The sequence below is a fragment of the Lepisosteus oculatus genome, chromosome 27 (genome assembly GCF_040954835.1).
Source record: "Lepisosteus oculatus isolate fLepOcu1 chromosome 27, fLepOcu1.hap2, whole genome shotgun sequence".
In the NCBI taxonomy this organism is placed as follows: Eukaryota; Metazoa; Chordata; class Actinopteri; order Semionotiformes; family Lepisosteidae; genus Lepisosteus; species Lepisosteus oculatus.
Genome location: NC_090722.1, coordinates 4,979,754 through 4,993,624, shown reverse-complemented (window position 1 = coordinate 4,993,624; position 13,871 = coordinate 4,979,754). Strand labels below are relative to the sequence as shown.

Below are 13,871 nucleotides of genomic sequence, written 5' to 3'. Positions count from 1 at the left end.
ACAGAGTTTCATCAATCACAGCGGAGTACTGCATATTGCAAACATGGAAACATGGGTTTCAGTAACCTTATAGAAGATTATAGTGGAAAAGAGTACAGGCGTGTCTGCAAGTTTCCATTCCAGCAAGCCTCTTAACGACCCCAGTCTGCACATCATTGACTTAATTGGACCAATTTACCAGCTTCTCCCAGCTCTACGACCGGAGAAAAGAGTCGGCAGAGTCACTTTGCTCTGCCTGTGTATCCGGATGCGGACGGAATCAGGTTTTGGAAGCACTGTCCCGGAACCCCTGCTTCACAGGAGAGGTGCGCGGTTTCCTGGGACATTTCCAAAAACCCAAAAGGAAGGGGGGGGTCCTTTACAGGTCATGGGGATCCCCTCCACCACCACCAGTGTGCAGCCCCACCTGGATGATGCTCCAGTCCGCCCCCCACACACCAGCTCTCAGTGGGGAGGAGAGCAGATTGATGAAGCCAGTTCAGAGACGGGGGTTGTTAGGAGGCCATGACTGGTAAAGGCCAGGGGGGAATTTGGCCATGACGCCGGGATTACACCCCTACTCTTTTCATGAAACTCCCTGGGATTTCTAATGGCCACAGAGATTCAGGACCTCAGTTTTACATCTCATCTGAAGGACAGGGGCTTTTTACAGTACAGTGTCCCCATCACTATACTGGGGTATTAGGACCCACACAGACCACAGGGTGTGGGCTCCCTACTGGTCCCACTAACACCTCTTCCAGCAGCAGCCTCAGCTTTCCCAGGAGTCTCCCCTCCAGGTACTGACCAGACTCACACCCGCTGAGCTTCAGGGGGCTGCCAGCTGGGAGCTGCAGGGCGATACAGCCGCTGGCCAGAAACGGCACATCACAGTCCAGAAGAAACAGCAACAGCAAGACGATCTCAACAAATCCAAGCTGCAGGGATGATTCGAACGTGTGCAGAAGGAGGATGTGATGTGATGTGAGCTTGTCGTCCTTCAAGCTAGAGGCGCTCACCCTAAAATCACCACCCTTGAAAGCCCAGAAACACCTCGGTTTAGAACGGTAAAGCAGGTTCAAAGTTCAGGGAGTTAGGGGCCATCTGATATGATGGTTCTAACAACTTGTAGCTCTCAGGGCTCCTCTGTACACTGAGCCAGATGCTGAATTGACTTTAACTCATGTTTTTGACAAGCTGTTGACGTCTGTCTTCTAGTCTCTGGAAGTTGGGTGATTTCATTGCTGGCGGGGGCCGGGATGGAGATAGTTAAATAACTCCATTTATTTTGTGTCTTTCAGAAGGACATCGCAGGCTGATATCTGCTTCTGAGCTCGGCAGCCTGTTTTCTGTTGTTGTTTTTGTTTGGGAAACACGAGCTAGGCGGCAAAGAACACAGTCCAGCGGTAGTTAAGCAAAAACAACATTTAGTAACAGTAATTGTTTACCAATGAAGTCATGGTTACTAAATAAAACCGACAATTCGAGTGATTAGTTTGTTTTTTTAATCAGCAGAGGAGGTTCTAAGAACTGTTCGTGAAATTTCCAGAAATCCCCAGAGCCCGGCCGCAAACGCGCTGCGCTGACGCGGGTCACAACAGGAACGCGCATCTCTCCTGACATCTAGCGGACATATTGTGATACTACAAGTCTCCACCTGGTGTGTGTGTGCCCTGTGATGGACTAGAGTCCTGTCCAAGGGGGTGTCCTGCTTTGCGCCCAGTGCTTGCTGGTTCAGCCTCCAGCTCCCCCACCACCCTGTACTGGATGGTGATGTATTTGAAGTTGAAGACGAACCTTATATTGAAGGATCCAAGGAAATCTCACTTCAACAACACAGCTGGGCAGCTTGTTCCAGGCACCTGCTACCCTTCCTGTAATGCTGCATCAAGAACACAGGACCCCCTCGCTTGACGACATGTGTCACGTACTGGAGAAAAAAAACATTCACTATGCAGTGGCCAGGTTCTGAATGTTAAAAGGCCCCTGAACGGAAATATGCCATAGTGTCCTTAATAAAAGCCAGGTATGTCCTGGACAAGCTATCCAAATCTGAAATGCATTTATTGTTATGACGAACGGCACCTGCATCATGACAACAGAAGCTCCCCACACACCGTTCCAATTAATGTAAAACTTTATTTCAAATACAGACGAAAAAAATGCTTTTTCCTCTTCCCGCGTTTTCTATTATACATTTGCGCCTTTTGTTTAAATTAACCCCCCCTCCTGACTCAACATCCATGTTCTAACCTGACACATAAAGCCCATGTTAGCAGACATCTGCACCTCTCAATCCTTATCATCCCCGACAGGCGCAAGGCTGGAGTTAGGTTAGGCTGGGGGAGGGGGGGTGGTGGTATGTTTTTGCTGTAAATCTTGGAAATTTCACGACGGGAGAAACAAGGTGACTGTGCAATTGCATTCTGCTAGCCAGCGGTCAGGCCCGAGGACGACTCTGCTTTTCCCACGAACGGGAGAAGACGGTGGTCTCGGCCCACATCGCACACACCCTGCACCTTGGGTCTACACCAGCCCGTCCGCTTCCAAATTTCCCCGGCTAGCAGCTGCGGTCACAGCTGTACAAAAGGAACAAAAAGTGCCTTAAATCTGTCGTTATGTGTACCTAGTTCTTCGATCTGAGTTGCAGCCCTTTCATTTAATTTCTTCGTCATGTGTAAACCAACAGCAGCCCTCCTGAGCCATGCGGGACAGGGACTCAACCCCCCCCGTGCAGCCAGAGAACAGAATCAGCTATCAATTAGAGGTTGAGCCGTCTGGTGGCGTCTGGAGAGAGCAGCAGAAAGAAGCGAATGAGGTGTGAGCCAGTTTGAAACTGTATAAAAGTGCATGCCAGGAGAACTCAGATTGGCTGTTTTTTTTATTTTTGTTATCGTTGCTTCACCATGCGAAATCACAATCACAAAATTAAAAAAGGCTCCTTAAAGCGACATACCAGGGGTTAAAGTGAGGGGACGCGCATCATCGTTGCACCTGACAAGGTGCGTTACTGACTGCCTTCCTCACATGCACTTCCTGGTTATCTGCTCTGAAAAGTCTTCCTAGAGGCTGTTATTTAGCTTTGTTGCCAGAACAGACAGGGCAAACTGAGCTTTTAAGCTAAATCGGCAAAACAGCATTACATACAGTGCACGTCACTGCAGGAGACCAGAAGGTAAATCAAGAGGACATCTGAAGTAAACGCCTATGGGTTCTCTCACACCCCCGTTGCCTGCGAACTCTGAATGGCGGCATTAAGATATTGAGATGAAGGGCAACTTAAAAGCCGACGGGGGTGTGCATGTCAAATCTGACACATTTCCCTACGAGATTCACACAGTGCACCCCTGTCCTCCATGCCCCTGGACACCGTCAGGGAGTTAAAGCACTCTGTATACAATGGTGCACTATGGGAAGAGCTCAGCCGGCTTGAAACCACCTCCAGGTCACCGGCCTGTAGGCGAGGCTTGGCGGCTCTCTTACCGCTCGTCACTGGCCGTCAGACGAGTTCTACTATTCCCAACAACTGGCTTTTCCACCCAAAACAGCTCCAAGGAAACTGGCTTCTCCGCACACGTTGCTCAGCGGGGGAGAGGAGAGAATGAAACCGCGATAACTGACAGGCCTCCAGACTGGCTTCGCTCTCCACAGCCCGGGCAGCACCCAGGATCTGAGGGCGCCCCCCCCACCCCACCGGGGCGGATGACTGCCTGCCGAGCGCGACACACGCAGGGGCAAACCGGCCCAGAGGGGAGCAGGGAGCCCAGCACGGATCAAGCACCAGGGGGCGCCGTCGCCCCCTCCAGGGAGGCCAAAAGGCCCACCGGCCGAGACTCCTGCTCTGCGGGGAAGAGCGGGGAACCCACCAACGCCAAGGAGGACAGGAAGCGAGGAAGAAGCCTCCTCCGGCAGCCGAACGCGCCGGGAAAGAAAAGCACGAGAGGAGTTTTCCTGGAGACATCGGCCGAGGAAAAAAGAAAAAAAAACAAAAACAAAAACAGAAGAGTGTGCAACTATTTACAGGACGACCGCAGCCAGGAACCGAGCATATCACGGCACAGAAAAAACAAAAAAATCAGTGTGTGGGGAGGCAACACAGCAAATGCAAAAACGTGCACACTCCCCACACGGAACAGGACTTCTTTTTCCTCAGTCAGTCTCGGAGTGGTTCCCAACCCTGGGACAAGGAACCATGGTTTAAACAGGTGGCCCCTCTGAAGCACAGGCTCTACTGCTCTGCCCTCTAGTGGAGTGTTCCGGTAATGCAGGGCCTGTCAAACATGGCACACAGGCTTCTACAGCGAGCTGGAAGATAGAAATGCGAATGTACAGCCTGGTTCGGGTCATGCGCATCCCCAAAAACCTCTCCCTTGAGCAGGCGGTCCATACGGCAAAGCAGTCTAAGAGAACTCTTTTGCCATGAGTTTTATTTCAGCTTCAGGTTCAGAACTGATCAGAGGCCATTCTTGCTCAATAACTCGCGCTGCAGGGCAGATGCGCAGGCAGCGGCTTTATTCTAAAAAAATACTCCCAGTATTCCTCCCCTCCTCCTCCTTTTCACTGGTGCAGAGTAACCCGCCCTTGCCACCTCGCGCGACAGCAAGACGGGGTTGTCGGGGACCACAACGCTCATTCACCCCTATTGCCTCGGAGCACCAACTCCTTCTACCTCCGGACCGATGGCATCACACCACTCAGAGATCCACAGCTCGCTCCTGCGGGGTGCGAAACACAGTGCCGATCGTGTCACACTCACCCCTCCCTGCCCCTGGAAACTGTGATATGTGCGAGTCTAGTGTGTGTCAGGGGGCAGGGGGGTGGATTTATAAAGCCCATGTGGGCCCATTCCCGGGGGATAACGGCGGTGTTGATCTATTTGTCAGTTTGGCGCGACGCTCAGGAGGGTCTGACCTCTGCGGCCGGGATGCTGCCCTGAGGTCAGAAGGGGGCGCAGGATCCCAGCAGCCTCTCCAGCGACAAAAAGATAAATAATCGGACAACGCCGAAAAAACAGGAAGCAGAGGCTGGGGTGGGCTGCGGCAAGTTGGCAGAGAGCTCCCGATTTTTCCCCCAATATGCCCACCCACCCGCTAAATCCAAACTCCGTGCCCGAGCTCGGCTTTTCCTCTTGGGAAAGTCTACCTAACGGGAACGGAAGATCCAATGATGATCACGCACACTCTCCCTCCCGCGATCCAGACCTGAGCCATCATCAGGTCATGCTCTTCCTCGGTCTTAATAACAGGCTCCACAAGACGCTATTTGATTTGGCCACTGGATAATTCCCCCCCCTTCAAACTGGAGCTCATCTCAACGAGTCTTTACTCATAAATTAAAGCCCTCGCTTTGCAGAGTTTCACTCGGGATCTCCTCGTTTCCAAGGACTTCCCCTTCAGGGAAACGGAAAGCAAGGTGGATTTCTTGGAATGAGACGGGCTGAACCACATCACTGCTGAGGTTCTAGATTTAAAGCCGAGACGGGACCAGACGATTTACAAAGAACACCACCATGAGTTCTATCTCACCTGGGTCGGGTCAGCACGTCTCGAGAACCCAAGCTGGGTAAACGCATTAGACTCAAAGGCGTTATCCCCGAAGGGCTTGAAAATGACAAAGCAAACTGATATGTCAACCCAAGCTTAGGATTAGATCTAAGTCAAAACACACTGGCGTCTTTTCAAGCCATGTAAATCATATTAAAAAACGAAAATTCAAAATATAACAGCGCTATGAACTTTCCTTTTATATTTAGGTTCTTAAAAACCAGCACAATACATCATCAGAAACCCTCTTTATGTTTTTTTTTAGCAAAGTCAACTTCCAGGGTGTTGGACAAGACAAGTCCCCAGAGAGTCAAGCAGTCTTTTGTAGCACAGATGAGACAGGAAAAAGACTCCCAGAACGCTCTCATCCATCAGAACCTTCTGATCCCAACGGACAGCCAGGAAACATGGGGATAAGGGATTCAGGGGGGATGCTGGGGGAGCAGGAGTTCAGTTAGCAAGGAGTCCCTGACCCAGGACAGAAGATGTGTAGAGTGTGGAGCCACAATCCAGACAGCACGCAGTCCCACTTAACCAGAAGCAGCCAGGGGAGGCAGTGGGGAGAGGGATAACAGCAGCCCAGCACCTTTTCTGGAAAGGCCACCAGCACACTCCGTCCGGGCTCTTCGGATTCACCCCGGGATCAAAGGGTCACTTCCAGCCGGCCGAGCTTCCGATTCCTTCAGCTCCCGTTCTGATCCATTTCCTCTTTGCCCCAGCCCGGCCCCCGGGACGCAGCCTGGCAGGAGCCGGAGGAGGAGTGCTGGGGGTTCGCCTTGCCCTGGGCCCACACCAGGCCGCCAGATCGCGGTGCTGCTGTCAGGGGTGCGTGCGGTGGGGGGGGCATAGGGTGAGGATGGGAAGGTATGGGGAGGTCGAAGGTCGAAGGGGAGGGGGCGTTGCCTTGTCGCTGTTTAGGGCTGTTTACTCCTCTCCAGAAAAGGCAGCATTAGGAACAATGCTCTTCCCAGTGACCCTAGTGACCCCAGTGACCTCCAGAACTGTCCAAACGCCCCCTTTTTAAAAAAAACACTTCCAGAGCCCCCTGGGATACGTACTCCTGAGTTACAGAGCCATCAGAGGCCCCTCACCCTCCTCTTCATCAGCCATACACAAGCCTTCGTTCACTAACAGGCACAGAACACCCCCCCAAATCTGTAACTTCCCTTCTCCAGATCCAAAACAATCAGCTCCCGGGCTCCACGAGCAGACAGGGAAGACAAGACTCCCCTCCTTCAGAAAGTCCCCAAAGCTGGGGGTTAAGAGTTTATTCTCCTTTTCAAGGCATTCATTTTTACAAGCCTGGGAGATAAAATCAAATTCTTCTGGGCCTAGCTACATCACCGCGAAAGGAAAAATATTGGACACCACAGGGGTGCGGGGTGGGGAGTGGGGGGTATCAAGGATCACATCCCAAAGGAATTTCACTCCGACATCCGGCCAACGTTAGAATCCTGCGAAGGATCCGATCAACAGCTCCCTTGTCGATTCCATAAAAAAAAAAAAAAAAAAAGAGAGCGCTTGCATTCCTGCCGCCACTTTGCAGGGCTCTCAGCCCTCCTGCGTTTCCCCCAACATCCGCCCTCCTCGTTCCCACATCCCTGCTGAGGCTTTTACAAAAACACTTCGCTCGGGGCGGGGAAAAAAATACTACACTGGACGAGAGGAATCAGCCTCCCCCCCCCCCCCTCCTCCCCTGTCCTCCTGTCGAGTCTCGAAAGCAGCTCTTGATCCCCACACCCCCCCCACCCCCCGTCAGGAGACTGGAACACCCTCCACAGGGATCCTTTCGGCAAATTCGGGAAATATAGTGTTGCTTGATGCCGTAGGGAAGGGGGGAGGTGGGGGGGGATGGTTGGTCAGCCAAGCATGCATTAGTGTGTCGGTCTGGCCTGCCCTCACCAAGGCACCCGGCACCCGGCACCCCAAGACCTGGGGCCTGCTTACAACATGGAGGCGTCGAGTGAGAGTTTTGGGGGGAGCTGCACTCTTTCTCGCCCCACCTTCCCTCCGCTCATCTTCTGCACCACCCCTAAAAACCCAGTGCAGCGCATGCACCTCCAGAGCATGCCCCCCACACCCCCACCACAACGCCCCAGGGAAGCCTGGCAGTGGACAGAGGGAGATGGCGAAGGCGAGGGGGCGAAGGGGGGGGGGGGGGGAGGAGGAGTGTGCAGGGGGGGGAGGACGGGGGGAGGGAGGGAGGGAGGGCAGGGGCTCCTGTTAGCCCGCCAGCTTGCTGGTCACCAGCGAAGACTTCCTCTGGGGCAGGTCCTGCGGCGTGGGAATGTGGTCGCCCGTCACCAGGTTCTTGTCCGGCCCGGCCGCCGGCAGCTGCTTGTTCTTCATCTTGGCTTTGGCCATGTTGTAGTCGCCCGAGTCGAAGTACTTTTGCTGGAAAGGCAGGAGGCAGCGGGGGGAAAAAAAAAGAAAAAAGAATGATGACATTGAAAGGGGGCCGGAGTCTTGGCCAGAATCAGGGGTCCCTGCGGCCCAGGTCCAGTCCTGGAGAGCTGGTGCGTCTTTAGGGTTTCTCTAAGGGTCTATTGACTCTCTGCGGGTCTCCAGAACCAAACGACGAGCTCTGGGTGACCGGGCCTTCTCTGTCTTTGCTCCTCGCTTGTGGAACAGCTTCCCCGATCATCTCGGACCAACAGCTTCAACTGAGACCTTCAGCCCAGCAGGCCTGTCAACTCCCAACACCATGATTACCTGTAGCTTTCCTTCTTAGAAATGTTTTAAGGTCCTTTACTCTTTTAGCTTTTTTTTTTATTTTGTATGTGAAGCACACTGAGATTAACAGCAATGAAATGCGCGATGTAAGTGAAAATAGATTATTTGAAAGCAGCAGCACCCAAATATCTGGAAACGGGCGATAAACTGGTCCCATTAAGCTGATAATGAGCAAAATTAGGTCTTTGAGCGGAGCTGGAACGAAACTGTCCGGACATATCGGCCCTCTGGGAACAAAGCAGGACCAATCTGTACAGGGGAGGAGGGTACGAATGCCCGCTGTGTAGCATCTTATTCCACTACTGGTGTTTGCAACCCACAGAACCTTTACTAAGGAACCAGAAAAGGGCAACATTTGTTTTGTTTTTGTTTTTTTTTTTAAAATCAAACTCACAGATCTTAACATGGGGCTTCACAATAAACCAGAACATCAGCCAAGATCCGGCAGCTCGTGAGACGCGAGGCAGATCCTGCTGCAGGCATACGGGAGTGTGACGGGCTCCTTTCTCTGTCCATCACGCTTTCCTGTCTGCTCCTTCTCGGCTCTCTTTAAACACACCGTCACTTCCCAGGCTCTGTTCTGCGCTTAGCTCCTGGCCACATGCACAAGCAGCTTCTGTCCTTCTCCTGCCGCCTCAGCAGCCTCGCCGAAGGCTGAACGGGAGAACGTGTTCGCACGGGAAACGGCAGCGTTACACGATGTTCTGGTGCCCAGGTGCAACGCTGGGGGTATACAGGCCTGGACTGTGCAGATACCCTGTCTACCAACCTTCTACAGGCTCTTCATAAGAAAGCTTGCACTCACACCCCCCCCTCATATACCCCTTTCTTGTATTGATTTCAGGAGGAAGATGGCACTCATACCCCCCTCACTTACCCCTTTCTGTAGTCTCTTCATGAGGAAGTCGGAGCCCCCAGGTTTCTGGCCCAGGTTGGGGTACTTGGCTTTCAGCTTGGCCTCTTCTGCCTTCACTGGGTTGGAGTCCTTCTCCTGTGAATCCTGTCCAGCCCAAGAGACACAACCGTGTGAGAGGGGGTCTGTCTGCAAGACGGCCTGCTCCGGGGTCCGCTCGAACTCGTACGGTTCAAGCACCCGCCGGGGGGGGGTTTCGAATTTCGACCCACCCCTCTGCCCCAGGCCAGGAGGGCTGCTGCAAGTTCAGCCCCTTGAGTCTCCCTGCAATCCCCGAGTGTCAGCTCACTCCTACATCAGGCTCCCGTGATATGGCTGGAGGGCCACTCCTTTGCACCAAGAGTGGTGGGAGTGTGGAAAAGCTACTCAGCCTGGCTTCTTTCAAGAAACAGCTGGATGAGACGTTGAGATCACTTACCTATTAACTACTAAAACGGGCTGGATGGGCTTGAAATCAGCCTCCTCTCGTTTGTACCCTTTCATAAGTTCTAAGGAGACATCTGCATATTTCTCCATATGCACCCCCAGTAGGGTGTGGCTTTCAGTTTTTAAGCTGAACCCCAGGTCTATGTCCCGATACAGGACCACTCCCCCACCAAGAGCACAGAACTATGGCTTTCAGTGTAGGGGGCTGATCTCCAGGGCTGCAGCTGGAGAATGCAGGGGGAGTGGATCTGAGAGACCTGCAGTTAAGCTCAATTTCTGAGCGTCTTGTGTTGGCGTCAAAGCAATGCGGGTTCAATACAGTCTAGGGATGCGCCGATATGGAATTTCTGGGCCGATAGCGCTAATCGATAATTAACAGCTTGTTGTGGCCGATACAGATACCGATAACCGGTAATGACTTCTTCGCATTTTAAAACAAGTTCACACTATAATCCACGGCTGATGTGTAATGAGGGCAAGAAAGCTAAAACTCTGTAATGATTGATCATTGATTAAAAAATTGGTGTAAACACCACCAACATTTTCACTCTGCAGCAGCTGTACTGGACCCAGTTGAGTGCGTCAGCGCGCGCACATAAAAAAACACTAGTTGCACAAACACAAATAGGGCGCCGCATGATCAGTTTTAATGATCAGCTATAATTCCAATATAGGAACAATAATAGTAATTAAGTTTTCCTATTTATCAGAGAATATAATCGGCCTCCGATACATTGTGAACCCCATAGACAGTCTCTTGAGACAGATTGTGTTGGTTCAGCGTTGAAGACTCAACCAGTTACAAACAAGGGTTGGAGCACCGAAAATAAGAGAGTACTCTGTCTGCATGAACCTGCTTGTATGCAACTAAAAAAAAACCCAGGCCTTTTAGAGAGTGCTTCTCTGACATCTCCCTCCCAACTCGCTTCCTCACTCAGAGTGTCCCGAGTTGCAGCTATGCTCTTCAAAGAAACAGGGCTGCCTGAGATCCTTAAAAGACCACGTGTAACATTGAGAACAGAAGCACAGATTGTTGTCACTGTTGCTTTACTGCAAGTCTGTGTAAAAAGAATTAAAAAAAAACCCTAATGAGAGGCTAAAGTCGAGTCTCTGGCCTCAACATTTTCCTCCTATCACCTTCCTTTTCCTGCACTGAGATGCACATGACCAGGAATCTGGAGTCACCCCAGTTCAGACCCTGCGCTTGTTCAAGAAATCATTCTGCACTTCCAGAGCAATAACACATCAGAACAGGGGCATCCAGCTCCTGTCCTGGAGGTCCGGTCCGTGTGTCTGCTCTTCCAGGCCTCTGTAAGGCAGCAGCATCACCAGCTGTGCTGGAAGAAGCTGGTGATCCGGTCCAGTCAGGCCAGTAACCTGCTGCAATGGCTCACCGAGAGCCGAGCTGGAATGAGAACCTGCAGCAGCTCTCCAAGAGCAGGACAGAACACTCTGGCTTTAGAAGCACAGCAGGTCCCAGGTGGGTGAAGTCAGCTGATCTGTCCACAGCAGTGACGATGGACTAAATAACATGAAATCGGAGGTGAAAAGTTGCTCTTTGTTTCTGCCCCTACCTCCCCCACCCCCAAAAAAACAATCTCTGGAGGAACCAGTGCAGGGGTGTCCAACCCTGGTCCTGAAGTCCAGTGAGTCTGTAGGGTTTCTAAGTCTATTTGAAGCACCAGCACCTGCAGAGCTGGGAGAAGCTGTTCACTTGGTCCAATGAAGCCAATAACAAGCTGACTGACCTCATGAAAACTGGAACACAAACGTGGACTGGCCCTCCTGGACCAGGACTGCCCGCCCTTCACCACAGTGTCATCAGCACCCCAGACACACTGACTAATGCTCCGAAACAGGGTTTTACTTTCTACCGATATTATTTCTCACCACTGTTACTTTGCACCACCACACCTGTGATTTCAAGACATCGATGCACCCTGGCCAAATCGAATCCCTTAGAAACCACGCACCCCCCACCCCAGCACACCAACTTTCCTATTTCTGACCCCAATCTTCTCTCCCTGTCTGTCTCTCTCATGGAGAGCAAGCTGGGGTCTGCGAAAAGACAAATTCCTAATGCGAGAAATTGTATAGGGCCCAATAAAGTGATCTGATCTTATCTAATATTTCTGCTGACAGCAAACGTGAATTCAGCCACCCTTAGTGAGGACGGTGTGAGCTTTGCTGAGGTTCATGGTGGTGATAACCGGATAACCCTTTCGGCGGACGCAACAGCGAAGGGGTAGCGTTTTGAGAAGCCTGTCAGCAAAACGACACAGACTGATCCGTCGGCTCGCCGGTTTTGTTGAACGTTTCGCCGAGATGTGGTCAACTCCTTCGCAGCTAATCGGGTGACGCTGAAGCAGCAGGAACACAAAAAAGGCGGCCTGTCGTGAGTGTCGTGTATTTCACAGCGTAAGTCACATTTGTATACACAAATTCCCCGACGTCGGCGACTCCAGATCTAATTGTGTGATCGCAATCTGTGTCATAAATGTTTAAGAGCGTTTTCGGTTCTTATTCCGATGCACGGATTGAGAAGTGACGTTTCAGTGCAATGTCCTTTACTTAGGAAGATAAAACGATGGCCTTAGGATCTCTCCTACACATTTTACAACGCCTTAATCACTTTAGGGCGTATAATCCTTTTGCCTATAAAACAGCGATGTTATACAACTACACACACACATATATACACACACTGTATAAGCTTATACAAGCTCTCATTTAGAGGTCAGGTGAGGTTGCTAACAACACTTTCTCAGAAAAGGCTAAGATATTAATAAGTGTCACATGCATCAACAGCAGTCATAAAAAAACTTGGACCTCGGCTTTGGCACAATAAAATGATGTTTGCACATCTTAGTGAATTCCTCCTCATACGCGTTATAGTTTGTTCTGTCAAGACAAAATGACGCAATTGTAGCGAAGACAATATTGTATATTTTTAATTTATACGGCTTTCATTCTCCTCTGAACTTTACTGAATTAGACATAAAGGATTTCGAAAGACCGTCGACAATTAATATAAATATTTAATATATTCTGATCTCCCTAAACCCACTGTTTTTTTTTTACTAACACAACCGGAAAGGGTGCCTCGCACCCCAACAACACAATCAGCCAATGGGGTCGCACAACACGCTTAACCGACAGCAGCAGTAGCCAATTGGGACGGGGAAAGCCCGAGAAAGAAGGTGGGATTTCCGAGTTTAGCCCAAGTGAAAAAAAGGCGTGTGGAAGCTGTCGATCACGAAATTTCCAGAAGAAAAAGTGCTTCAAACTGTTAAATACTTGCACTGACGACAGTTAAAGAAGGCCATTAAAAATATTATAGACGTTTCTGATGCATAAACGCCTCTAACCCTTGCGAATGCAAAAAGACAAGGGATGTTTGGATATATCCTGTACCATGAAAAATATCCTACCTGTTTTTCTTCGCCAGATTCCAACTGTGTCTCTGATTCTTGGTTTTCTGACGACATTTTTTTCTTACTCTGTATAAAAAATATAACACACCTTTTCTTCGTCTGCAGGAAAAAAAAATAAATAAAAGGGACTTGAAAGAATTCCCCCTTCTCTCTCTACTCAACCCAATTCGCTTCTGCACAAATTTTCTATTCAGTCCAAAATGGCGAATGACAACGGTGACATCATCGTCGGGATCGCCAGCTTTGTGAAAGACAGGCACGGTAGCCAATGAGAGCGGGAGTTACCCCGCCAGATGTCGATGGAGAGCCAATGGAAGGCCAGAATAAGAGGGTTTTTGGGATGATTGACACTAGTCCAGCCAATAGCGACAAAGGAAAAATTGAACGCCACTGAAACGGCTCTCCTCTGCGAACTCGAAATTGCTTTACACAGATTAAGGGTGCGCAAGGGTTATGGTGAATATGTGGGGTGTTACTTAACGGAATTAGCAAACAGGTTTATCAAAACGATTAACCTAACCCAGTCGGATGTCTAATGGGTTTAATTAAAAAAACAGGTCACAGTTATCGCATATTAAATACGAATGTCAAACAAGGCTACAACTGGCTGAGCATCCTTCCCATGAACCAAACTGTAGGTAGGAGTTAAAATTAATGAACACGAATTATTTCATTTCGAGTGGGATTGCTCAAACCAATACCTGTAATAATTCAGCAGGTCCGATTAATTTGCGTGACGCGTCTGGAAGAGAAAGGATTTTAAAAAAAGAACCACTCTGTGATTATGTAACCTTTTAAAAAAGTAACTATTCAGTTATTAAAATTAATTTTAATACCCTGAAT

The 13,871-nt window shown here is 50.3% G+C and overlaps 1 protein-coding gene across 1 annotated transcript; it reads right to left on the bottom strand.

The window, feature by feature from the left end:
- Positions 1-2,098: 2,098 nt before the first annotated feature.
- Positions 2,099-13,270, bottom strand: ensab (endosulfine alpha b). Its single transcript, XM_006641748.3, has 3 exons — positions 13,026-13,270; positions 9,133-9,255; positions 2,099-7,916 (listed from the first exon to the last, which is right to left on the bottom strand). The coding sequence occupies exons 1-3, from the start codon at positions 13,080-13,082 to the stop codon at positions 7,746-7,748; spliced, it is 351 nt and encodes a 116-aa protein (XP_006641811.1). The 5' UTR covers positions 13,083-13,270; the 3' UTR covers positions 2,099-7,745.
- Positions 13,271-13,871: the final 601 nt, after the last annotated feature.